At 41.8% G+C, this 13,181-nt stretch overlaps 1 protein-coding gene across 3 annotated transcripts in view; it reads right to left on the bottom strand.

Annotated features, from left to right (window-relative positions):
* Window positions 1-12,443, bottom strand: part of PTPRN2 (protein tyrosine phosphatase receptor type N2) — a 621,494-nt gene extending 609,051 nt beyond the window's left edge. For all 3 annotated transcript variants that reach the window (XM_031615965.2, XM_031615966.2, XM_031615967.2), the window contains exon 1: window positions 12,168-12,443. In XM_031615965.2, coding sequence (XP_031471825.2) covers window positions 12,168-12,288 — 121 coding nt within the window. In that variant the 5' untranslated portion in view covers window positions 12,289-12,443. The remainder of the gene's footprint in view (window positions 1-12,167) is intronic.
* Between the last annotated feature and the right edge of the window lie 738 nt (window positions 12,444-13,181).

Below are 13,181 nucleotides of genomic sequence, written 5' to 3'. Positions count from 1 at the left end.
GAGATTATCATAGGATTTATATTTATTTGCTCTGTAACTACATGACACCTGGTGTCCTCTCACTAATCTTTAAGGTCCACAGTCAAAGTCATTATTTAGAGGCAGAGCTGGCAGCGTGCATTCTGGGGATCACCTTTGCAAAAGGAGAAATGACCCATTCCAGTTTTCATGCAGTGGTAAAGCATCAGTCAGTAGGCTTTTGGCAGCAATCCTCTTACAGAGAAATGCTCAGTTAATTTGCATCTTCTCAAATGAAGGTTTTTACAGCCTTCCCCAGATGTCACCAGGTACCTACTCATCAGAGGAGAATGAAAATCAAAGCTTCTAACTCATGGTAAAGAGGTATGCTATGTCAATTTAAAAAGTATTGTTACTGTGCAAGGCATTCCAAATAGCAGTTTCAAAGTAATCTGAAAAATTCTTATCTTCAATTTTAAAACCCTGCTCTAATTATCTCGTTTGAAAATACCACAAATTCTTTAAGTAACCCTAAAAAAAAGTACACAGGTGGCAGAATTATGAAGTTTTTTATGGCAAATTCTTCTAGTGTGTTAAATGTTGATGTTATTAAAGTTCTCAATTACCAAAGGAAAAAAAGACATAATTCTATAATGATTCAAGGTACAGTGGAAACTGCTCTGATCTACAGTGAAAGCAAGAGGGGTGAGCAGTCCCATTTCTAAGTGACAGCAGCACTTACCTATAGTTAAGCATATGCCTAGGAATTTGCACAGGCAATCAGAGAGACTTAATCACAGCTTTTAGGTAACAAACTATTTCAGAAACAGTTCTCTAGTGACTTACGATGTGAAAAAAACTGTCATCATAACACCTGATGCATTATTCACAAATGAAAGGGGACTGAAAATAGGTTATGACTAAATACCACGAAAAATATGGTGGAATGAGCTAGTGTTAGAAAGTACATAATGAAATTAATCTCTTTGCAACACAGCTGCCAGTTTAGTGATTATTTATTTTTGAGGAGTGGGAAAAAGCTGTGTGCTGACTCCAGCAGGACAGAGATTATTACACTATGCTAACTTACAGTTTGCTACATTTAAAGGCTATTCATTCCTAACACTATCTTGCTCTTTACTGCTGGTCTCTGTGAATGTTCACTGTTTTCACTGGTACACATTTGCATAATTAATTTCTGAATATTTATAAGAAAGCTATGTATTTTATCTAATGTGTATTCAGGAAGAGTCACATTTGCTAAGTGTACATGGTTTATTTTTACAAAGTAGGAAGGACTTTCCAAAGGTTATGTGGTAGTGATGAAGCTGGTCAAACAGAGCTCTGTTAGCACAGCTGCCAGTAGCTGGAGGGACTGGAAGGTGGAAAAATTCCAGTTTTGAATGAGCCTTCACTCCACAAAAACCACAGTATGGAGATTCTTCACCTCAAGTCGGGGCTGGTTTTGCAGGATGAAAGGTGACAAAAAATAATAATAATAATAATAATTAAAAAACTCAGATATCTGTCTGGGAAATTGCATGAAGCATTTGATAATTATGTTGATCTTGGAGAATTACAGGTATAGAAACGTTATATGACATTTTTCCACACCTCTTTCTGTAATAGTTCTTTTCCTGAGCTCTGCATCATGCACAACTTGCTTTCTATCAATTTACACACATTATTTAATGTTAAGGAGTGACTTAGGCGTGACTGGCAAACGACTGACTTTGTGTTTTCCAGAGGGTGACAATCCTTAATAAAATAACCCACAATCCCCATTCTGCAGACTTAGAGAGGCCAGATGATACACCACCAAACCCCATCCTTCGGCAAGAAGAAGTCTCTCAATTGATCAGAGTTAAGTGGAATATCTTTGTCAAGTCACGAGAAAACATGGGAGCTCCTGAGTGAATGCAGACTGTTAAAGAGACAATGGAAAATTGATCAGAAAGAAAATGTTCAAAAATGTGTTTGCTAATATTCTGTCTTAAATAGAGCTAATCATGTTCTATAAAATCAGCTGTAGGCAAGCTCTACTGAAACATCTTATACCTTAAATCACCTTAAATCCAGGAACTCTGGCCTAAAACCAGCAATATCAGAAGGCACTGAAGCTACGACTGACCTCTGACCTCTTTTACACCAGACACAAAAACAGCTTCAGAGGAACAGGTGAAGCTCTTCGTGGAGGGGTGAAGGTTATACTCTGTTGGAAGCAGAGTCCTCTTGTATAGTGATGAACTTTCATCTGAAGGCAAGCTGGTATGGTTCTAATATAGGATAGCTAAAAAGAAGGATAATGAAAAGAAGGCCACCCTGTTAAAGGAGTATCAGGCAGCCAAACATACATACACTCAGATTCAGATTCTGGCAGCTCCACACAGACTTAGGTGAGGTCCACTCCCCATTTACACATATGATTAATTACATTAACAGTAATTTAGTTTCTCTGTCTGTATTTACAACTAGGAAAGCATGACATAAACTTCCCTAAACTGCAAGTTCAGAGAAGGCAGCACAACTGTGCTCCTCATAACAACCTGCACAGCCAGCCTGCCTCTGGACAGCCAGCCATTTCAGGGCTCCTCTATCTCTGCTGCACTACAAAAGTAGTCCCACAACTGGAAGATAACGTTGTTCTAAATATGTCTTAAGTAATTATTTAATTAGGAAAAATTAACAACCAAGTGTGATCAGATCTTTCATTCAAGCAGGATCATATCCTTTGTTAAAGCTGTGTGCTTTGCTTTCTAAAATGTCAGCCATTCAACAGCTGTTTATTCTCAAGCCTGTGTGCTGTGCCCATTTCCTCCTCCCTTCTCAGTTATTTACTTTCAGATTATCAACTCTTTAGAGCAGGTGTTACTCAGAGAAACAAAAGCAAATGGACAGGGAAAAAAAAAGTCCTTGAGTGCAGATCTTTGTCTTGCTGGGTAGCAAACAACCAAACATGCTCAGTACTAAAACAGCCTTCCAATTCTGCTTTTGAAATGATTACAGCATTAAACATTTTATCCTGCCTAAGAGTGTAAGTGATTGCTCCCTAAGAAGACCTTTTTTTGTTTATTTTTCCATCGCTCTGAAGATGGAAATTAGCAGGTAGCACAGATCAGTTATCTCTGTTTTCTCTTCAAAACTTGTTTTTATTATTGTTGCATTTATTTTGAAGAAACAATCTTTACTGCTGTAATTTTTCCTTGGAAATCATTCCCTGCATATAAGCATGTTGGTAAACTGTAACTATGGGCTGACCTAGTTAACCAAAATAAACCTGCAGATAGGTAGTGCTAGCAAGAGGATGTTAAAATCTTAGCAATTTCAGTTGATACAGAAAGACAAAATTTCAGAATCTGACCCAACATTTTAACGGTTAAAAAAAAATCAAACCAGGCATTTCCTTTAAATAGATCACACCAAATCCAAAATCTAAAAGGAAAGTTCTGAAGAATCTTGGGAATTTGTCAGCCGTGTCACTAATTCCAAGATGTGTTCAAATACATAAATGCTTGATGTTTGCTTTGGTATCTTGTCATTATTAATATCTGGCTATTTCCATAAATGTGTGAGATCCATAATTCCCATCTTCCCCTCTTTCCTCCTTCATGTCCTTTTTCAGGACACAAGTAAGAAGTAGGATACTCACTGGTGACTGCAGTCTTCTCCAACACATGAAAGGAGATGCTGTATTCCATATAGAGATATCACAGAAATAAGAAACATTCCTTAGCTAAGAAGACATGAGGACAAGTAACAAAGCTGGGTATGATAATTTCCCAGTGTAAGTAAGGCATCGCGCTAACTCCGTACTGGGATAGGGAGCTGTGCTAAAATCTAGAAAAGGAGTAATAGATATTTGATGTTTGGTAGCCTAACATCTCTCATACCAGGTATCAAATAAAGCTGAAAGTATATAAATTATTCCAAAATCTAAATTAAAATCATTCTGCAAGAGAAATACACCATGAGGTATATATTCTTTAAAAATAGAATTAACATCCACATTCTTTGATGGTGTTTTATCTCCTTTGATTAAAGTTTATGTTTGATGCCACATCTTTAATTCAGATCTGAAAAGTAAATAGAACCTCAAGACTAACTTAGAAATACTTGCTGTCAGAGGTTAATAAGAGTCTGTCTTCTGTGAGGACACCACGAGTCCAAATGTGGAGAAGTCAGTGGCAGTATCAGCATAAAATAATTCAATCTCCGGGCCAACTCTCTGTGGCTGTTTCAGGAATACCAGTTCTAATATCAAAACTGATCACCTGTGAGTGAGACTGGGATCTGTATCCTTTTCTGTTCCAGCAAAAGCAAAGCCCTGTGCAAAAGCAAGATCAAGCAATTCCTGACAGGAATACCATAAACTGATTTACTGCCAAATATTCTGTTTTGCAAAGCTGCAGCTGGAAAATAGCTGAAAAATAGCTGAAAAAACACAGTTTCTCAAAACAGAATTCTTCACTAGCCCTAAGGATGAGACCTTTACCTTCCAAGTAAAGTAACAAATTGGCAGAACCAACTGCTCTGAGTTTAACTGAATTGCATTAAGCAGCTAAGAAAGTTTTAGGGAAAATATAGCCCTTCTGGTGCAGAGCAGAATATTAATAAGGAGGAACATCTTTAGCCCTTGTAGGACAGCAACAGACAGACAGATAATTATCTGCTACAGAATAGTGAGAGCCGAATATTTTCATATGCCAAAAATCCAAAGCATCTATCAGTTTTTCAGCATCCAAGATTGAATTTTGGAAGTTAATTTTTAGATTTTATTGAGGTTAAAGCATGAGAGATCAAAGATGAATGGGGAGGAGGGGTTAAAACGTTTTTTTGCATGAACCTGAATGTTTCTGCCTTTTGTTGAAGTTTGTATGTTCATTATGTAATGTGTTTTCAGCCTCACTTGCACTGTTTTCTACGAGGGCATCTAGAAGTAAATCACATTTTAGGAGGCTATACATCTTTCTGCTTTACCTTGTGCTCGTTGGCTATGATTTCAAGCTTATGTAACCATCATTGCATGCTGTTAAGACAGGATTGAAAGAAAAGACCTTACACCCACTACAACCAGCTGTACTTCCATATATATTTCCATATAACTTCTAGTTACTGATTTTTACACATTAAGATAGCTTTTCTTATCAAGCTATTAATTTGAAGTATAATATGTACGCAATAAAAGAGAGACTGTACATCAGCAAACTGTGTAGCATTTGTCAAGTATGTTTCACTGAAAGACACTACAAAAAAAACACGAGGATGTAGTTCTTTCCTAAGCTACTTTACTTCTTAAAAATTGCTTGTCAAAAGAAATACATTCTATAACACTAAGCCTCGCTAATCTTTTTAGAGAAGAGTTCCCGAAGTTTTTGATGAGCACAGCTGTTCTGAATGGGATACGGTCACTGGGGAGGCTGTAGTGTATTGACACCATGAAACTGTTGAGATAAAAATAGAGCCCTCTCACCCTCCCTCAAAGTAAAACCCCTAAAACTCGCACAAGAAAACTCACTAATCCCACAGACACATTAACCTCCATGCCCTGCATGCTTTCTCCTAGCTCTCCAAAGTGAGGAACTCTCTCAGGGTCCCTTCCTTGAACAATCCCAACACCAGACTCCCCCTACCATTTATCCAGCACCTTACCTGCTTATTTACCTGCTTTTTTTCCCCTTCACTTGCTCCCCCGGGTCTGCCCATTTCTTTACCAAAGGTGACTGCTTCGAGGAAATTTATTTTCTAGGACTATTGATATCCTTCAGCTACATCACTTGTTTCAGTCCCTAACCTGCCTGCCCATCACAGGACCTTCTTAAGCAGCTGACTGGGAAGACGTTTCAAAGCCATGCCTGTGATTCTGAAGTAAGATAGTAGGTGAACACCAGACTACCTTTGTTCAACCTACTTTGTTATTTCTCCTTCATGTAGTAAGACCGACAGGTAAATCATCCTCCAAATGTGCTTACCTTTCCCCAGGTTTAACCTGAGCATCTGATATTTGAATTGCAATGCTGACCATACAGATGTTTACAGCCAGGTGGTCACCCTAGGCTGGGAAACTCACAGCACAATACTGAGTGGAAGGAAACAGTTGCATTCTGGAAGGAAATAGCTGCATTCTGGGAGATCTTTACCCGATCTATGTTATATCTAGACATTTGGGTAGGATGAACTGAGATTTAAAACTAGATCTAGGTTAAAAGGTGCCTAGAGTGATTAGCTCAAATAATTACACTTACTTAGATGAATCCCAGCCTTCAAATTAGGAGACATACGTCCTTTTGTTCTATCCCCAAATCACTTTCTCATAGTCTACACACATTCCCTGGCTCCCCTGTGGCTATTCATTGATCTAAATGAATGAATTGATATTTCTACTTTTTCTTCCTGTCACCTTGCCTGATTTTCTCACGCCCCCATCACGTCCATTGAGCAGCTCTATTTTGCTGCTGCATTTGACTGTCTTCTACGAGAATGAGTAACCTCACCCAATCATCAGTTATTTATAGATTATACACAACAGACTAATATCCACTCATGACCTCCAATTCCAATCATTTTACTCTACGTATCATTTCTCGTTTCTATTTCTTAACATCCAACATGCCTCTACTCCTTTGCATCTCTTCTGATTGTCCCTCTGCAAATTCACTGTTCAGTACTTCTGCATCTTCACCTGCTTACTTTTCATCTGCAAATATAAAACTATTTCACTAGCAATGATATTACTCACTTCCTAACTTTATCAGTAATGGCCATGCTGCACCTGACCAAAGACATGTCCAGCTCAGCATCCTGACTGCAGCAGAGATCAGCAGTGAACTTTCCCTCTTGGATACTTACTCTCCTCTGCCACCTTTATCATGAAGACCAGACTGATTTTTCCTTCAGACTTTATTGAATGCTATCCTAAATCTGCCTGTAAATACTAACACGGATTCTAGAAAGACCTTATATATACTGATCTTGTAAGAATAACTTTAGAGATTTATCTAAGTTTTAGGCCGTACTGTAAGTAAGATGAGCCCAAAATACATTTTGTTTTGAGAAAACTGGAATATTTATGCTTCTGGGCTTCCACAGGAAGGAATTCATATGGATGTAGATATATATGTCCAATGGTAATCACCTAAATGTGATCTTATATTCCTATGCTCTCTTTCGAGCCAATGTAATCCTGACCAGTGCAGGCGACCTCTGCTTCACCCTATCTGTGGGCCCCTCTGCCTTCAGAGACTATAGTTGCCCTCTTCTCACTAACTGCAGTATCTCCACACTCACATTGAAAAACACTGTTGTTCGTTGCGACAAAGTTCACAGATAACTGCTTATTTATCATCAGTGTGTCAATATTAAAAACTCTTTGCTATTTTAGCAGGACTGCTCGAGTATTCTAGGAGTAAAATTATTTCCCTTCAGTAGATTGACTGATGACATGATGATGTTGGTGGAATATGATGAAGTCTTTGGGACTAGCCCCAATTTCTTCATACAAAAATAAATAAACAGAAATATTCTCTTTTCTTTCGCCATACAATACAGAAAATGTTGGGATTTGCTCAGGTGTGAAGCAAAAAACCTTGTCCAAAGCCTATTTTGATTTTGGTTTTCACTCAGCCAGTTAACCAAATAAAGGTTCTCCCTGAGAATCCCACCCTATGAACAATCTTCAGAACACCTCACAATGACTTCCTCTTACCAATAAAAAAATAATTCACTTCTCATGTATTTGACACTGTCAAACAAAGCCGATTTAGGAGATAATAAAAGAAGATACAGATAATCTGTTTCAAGTTGAGAAGGATCGTGTAGAACAGCCATGACATGATGCCAAAACCATGAGTGCATGTTGTGACATTTACTTCCATGGAACTAACAGACACACATGCCTTGATATCAAGTGATACATAATTATTGCTTTCTGACATAACTGCTTACTTAGAAACATTTCAAGAATGTTGTTCTAGAAAACAAGCAAATACCTTTGACAAAAGGAAGCATATGTCTTCCTACATTGAATCCTTCCCATTATGAGTACACAGCACTGTCTTATTTGCATGATTGTGTTGACGAGTTTGCTACCATTATATCATAAATCACAGAGAATCTCTAATAATTATATTAAATCAATGTGATATCAAAATATCTCAGTGCCTAATAGGAGTTCCAAGTGAACATAACTGGAAAGTCAGACAATTGTTATCTACTGAACAGATGGCAACACTGCAATTCGCCTGCTTTCTCAGCCAGTCTGCTGCAAGCCTCAACCAGAATTCTGATCTGAATGCTGCTGAAGTCAATGGGAAGGTTGGCTTCAACTTCAGTGAGCTTCAGCTCAGCTCAAAGTTACTGGAGGAAGCAGCCCAGGCTCAGTCGTGGCTCTCCAAGGCAGCTGATACCAATAGCTGAGAGCAGTAGCTGCTTAAGTTTTGTTATGGTAACGTCCACCCAACAAGAACTAAACTAAGATCCACTTTTGTGCTGTTCCTAAAGGTCTCTTTCACAACATCCTCTGCATTGTATTTGAAGCACTGGCTGAAAAGCCAAAGGTTTTATATCCTTTTCATCTGCCCTGCTACTGATTTTGTCTTCTTCTAATTTAAGAATTCACACTGGAGAAATTGTTTCCACCTACGGTAAATGAAATCCATGCTCCTCTAATCTCGTGCTTCTGTTCTACTTTAATCCCATGAAATTCCTAACCCGTGCCAAAATTAGTTTTTTTCAGCTGTCAAACACATGCACTGTACTTTGTGAAAGTCCTGCAACGTACATGCAACGCTATTTAAAAGTCTTTGAGTGCAGTCAGTCCCATTTAAACACCAATGAAATGTAAAACACACACAGCTATGTGTTCAGAAGAATTTGCATGTTTATAAACTGATATTTGACCAACGAGCCTTTTAGTCGATTAAAAATTAAGCCCACAAGCATTCAACTTGCAGAAATTTTGCATTTGATGATTATAATACAACTTCGAAGGAACTTCTTACACAGTGCATGGAACTGTCTCCAGAAATTTCCACTACATGTTAACATACTCATTTAAGAAGAAAATGCAGACTAAAAAGAAAAAAACTCACAAGATTATGAGCAGCACAAAGCATCAATTTAAATTGCCAACTTCTACTGTAGACACTGAAGGTGATAAGCATCATTTTACACATTAGAGGTCAATATGAAAGCACTGCAGCTTGCTCACTCTGATTGTCTTCACCAATGCCATATCAGAATGACTTCTGCTCTGAAGTATTGTTATTTTAGGACTAATAAAATAATGTGATAAGCGATGTTCAATTTTGTTCTCTATCTCACACAACATATCTAATAAGAAAACCAAATATTGGAATAAAATGGAAGCATCTATTTAGAAGGCTAAACAACTGCAGGAAATTTTTTAATTGGTGGAAACAGGATTTTTACTGAAGTAAGTGCTTAATGTCTTTTGGAAGACATTTTAACTGCTTCCTCGGCATGATTGTTTGCTAATAAGAAAATTACTTATTGGAAAAACATCTGAATCACCACCATTACAAGAGCAGAACAACCCCTGAATTTAGCAAACACAGAATCATAGGATACCCTGAGCTGGAAAGGACCCACGAGGATCATTGAGTCCAACTCCTCTATCCAGTACATCAGGATGTACTGTTTACTGGTGATTACTTTGTAAAACACTTTTAAAAATTCCATATTCTCAGTCTGTGTCTTATAAATAAATCAAGATTAACTTGGAACATTAAATGCCCAGCCCCACCATTTCATCTAAGACCAATTAATTGGATGATCTTGCAGGTCTTTTCCAACCTTGGCAATTCTGTGATTCTATGGTGATTCTAAACACCAACAATGCACTCAGACTGTTTTTTTCATAGAAGCAGAAGACAATAAGTGCTCACATTGATAATACCATCTTATAAAAACACCTTCCCACAGAAATATCCTACAAAGCCTCATAAATTATATAGGCAGAAGAACAAATCCAAAGACCCATTATCTTACTGAACTGTAACTTTGAAATTTCCAATTTCCTAAAGAAGTTTGTTAAGTATATGACAAAACAGGTCACCATTTTAAGATGCCTAATAGAATGGGAAACAGAGACAAAAATTGAGGGAAAAAAAGGCAGAAAGAATGAAATTGGATGAAAACATCCTAAAAACATCATAATGTTCTACCTCTGGATCAGCTTTTAGGACAACCTTCTGAAACATTTAATAGAAACAAATTAATAAAAAACCATTTATGTAATTGCATGGCTTCTAAGACATCTCCCAGCATGTATTATAGACCTAATATAATGCATCTGTGTTTAATCTTCAGTTAAAGAAAATGGGACTGTGCACAAGAAGCCAAATGGGTATCTTCCACCTATAAGCACAAATAATCCTCAGACTCAGATACCTTGTAGTATTGCATTTCCATCTTCTATTTCTGCCTAACAAACTGTAGGCTAAAATTGCATGAAATCTATTGTAATAGATAGTTTGATCTCAAGGTTTGTCATACTGGTCAGTAAAAAAAAAAAATAAAAATTCAAGGAATTATGAAAGAAGGGGCAACTAAACCTGTTTCAGTTTCAACAATACAGACGTTCTTCTCCTGCCTCCTGTCAAGCACAATAAACCCTTCTCCTTTCAAAACAGATCTCTGGGGTGTCAGTTATTTCTCTAACCCAGCAGAAGTAGAATGGTTCCATTTGTTTCAGTGTTACTGCAGTATCTCAGAACCGTACCTCCTGAACCACCAGCTCCCCATGCACATGAAGCCTGCTCTGCCCCATTCCCTGCCACACAAGGACAGCCCTGAGGCAGAACCTTAATGAAGCTACGGGGAAGTGACAAACACACAAACACCGTTTTGTAGCTACAAAAACATGCTGAAAAATATTTCATGACCCAGATTGATTTGCAGCTTATGTTTAAGGAGAGAGAATAAAAATCTAGCTTGTCTGAAAGCACAGTGCATAACCCATGGCATTCTTAACAAACACACAAATTACAGCACTTACTTTCAGTATCTATGCAGGCTTTCACCCCAGAAGATTGGGAGAAACAGTGTATAGCTATAGCAACCAGGAGAGAGAAGGCAGGAGTAGATCCATCCCAAAATCTGTCTCCTCTAAGCCTTCCATCACTACCTTCACGAGATCCAGCAATTGCTCATTATCGCTGCCACTTGACCAAAGACTCATTAAAATAAAAAAGGTCAACTGATTTGAATTTCTCCCTAATAAGCAGAGCATACGCAAGGATACTTTTTTAAGAGGCTTCCTTTGTTACTGAAAGTCATTTTATTTTTTGTCTTAAGGAAAAAAAAAAAAAAAAAAGGATTTCTTAGAGACAGCTTAGCTTTCACTCTGTGATCTCCACAGCGGCCCTGGGTAGCTGTTTAACTGGGACAAAAACAAGTTACGACCTTCTTGATGTAAGGTGAGTTTCTGAAAGATACTGCAAAGTGAAGTGAGAGCTGCCTGCGTGCCATTGGAGACAGTTCTGGAGGGCAGCTGTGGTAGCTCTGTGCAGTGAGAGGGCTGCACAGGAGAACAGCGCTGACCCTAATGGCACTGAGCTTCTTTTAGGGCCCCCGTGTGTCCGTGGGGAGGTTCCGACAGGGTGTTTATCCCAGAGGGAATCCTCTAAAAGAGGAAGGGCTCCAACTGCGATGGTCTCCACAAGAGGAGGCTGCTGGTGGGGATTTTCGGGCACCTCTCACAGCCTCAGCCATGAGGTCCCCATCGCCGGGGAGCCGCAGGTGCCGGGCTGCACCCGTGGGCTGTGGCCTAGGGAATCTCCCGCGGTTTCCAAACACGAGGGCTGAAACCGCCGACGTGGGACGAGACTGGAAGCGCTTTGTGGTGACCGCGCGCCCACTGCGGCTCCTCGACTTCAGGAGCCTCGGGGCGAGTTGTCGGGGCGAGGTGCCTCGGTCAGCCCGGCTCCTCGCAGCGGCTCGGCGCAGCTCCCACCGCGTCCCAGCACTGTGGCTCGGGGCCGGCTCGGCTGGGAGCGGCGCGAGGGCCGGGGCCGGGCGGGAGGCGCGGCAGCAGGACGCGGCACCTCGGCGAGCAGCGGAGCGCCGCGCGGGCGCGGCCGCCGGGGGCCTGCCGGGCCGCCTCCGGGGCGGGATGATGCCGCCGGGCAGCGGCGCGGGGAAACCGGGGGACGGCGCGGCCCCGCTCCCCGCCCGCCCCGCGCCCCACTCACCGATCCGCGCCTCGGCGGCGGCTCCGGCGGAGGAGAGCGGCTGTCCGCGCGGGGCGGCGGCGAGGACCTGCAGCAGCGGCGGCAGCAGCAGCGCGAGGACGGAGCCGAGCGCCCCCATCATGCCTGGCCCATCGCAGGCGGCCGTTCCGCTCCCCGCCCGCCCGCCGCCGGCCCTCACTCCATGCCTCCCGCTCTCCCTCTGCCTCCCCGGCTCCGGAGAGCGGCAGCCGCAGCGGATTCAACACCCAGGACAGCGACCGGCGCCGCCCGCCCGCCCCCGAGCCGGCCCCGCCCCGGCCCGACCCGCTCCGCCCGGCGGAGGCAGCGCTTCCCGCTCGCCTCCCGCCTCCCCGCTCCCCGCCCGGGGGCGCCGCGGTGCGGGCCGGGCCGTGGGGCTGCCCTGAGGGGGAGTGGGGCGGCGGACCGTTCTGCCCGCTCGGAGCCTCTTAAGATGGCTGAGAACGGGGAGGGGGTTATTAAACGCCTCTAACACCTTCGGGGAAGACGGTGTGAAAGTTTTGTCCTTATAAATGCGCTGGAGTGGTGGATTCTCCCTGCAGCCTCCTCAGTAGCGTCACTGAATCAAGGAATAGCCCGAATCGGAAGGGACACACGGGGATCATCAGGTCCAACTCACACAGCTGCACCCAAACCCAACCCTGTGTAGAGCAGCGTCCCTGAGCTCCGGCACTGGGGCCGTGCCCACTGCCTGGGCAGCCCATTCCATGCCCACCACTCTGGGGCACAGCCTTTCCCTCACCCCCAGCTGCCCTTCCCCTGGCAGCTCCACGCTGTTCCTTCAGGTAGTCATTTATTTAGCTTCATTTTTTCCATGGAAAAATAATCATTGTGATGAAGCATTTTATGAACCCTCAGCTGGTGACACCCATGCCCACCTGAGAGCTCTACCTCCTGTTCCCACCTCACGCTGCAGGAGTGGGATCCAGCAGCCTGTCTGAATAAGGCTCAACACAAACCCATTGGCTGCCTCTTCACTTGCAGATTCTCATATAT

Source organism: Phasianus colchicus, chromosome 6 (assembly GCF_987193195.1).
Source record: "Phasianus colchicus chromosome 6, bPhaCol1.hap1.1, whole genome shotgun sequence".
Taxonomy (NCBI): domain Eukaryota; kingdom Metazoa; phylum Chordata; class Aves; order Galliformes; family Phasianidae; genus Phasianus; species Phasianus colchicus.
This window is presented reverse-complemented; position numbering and strand designations above follow the sequence as displayed.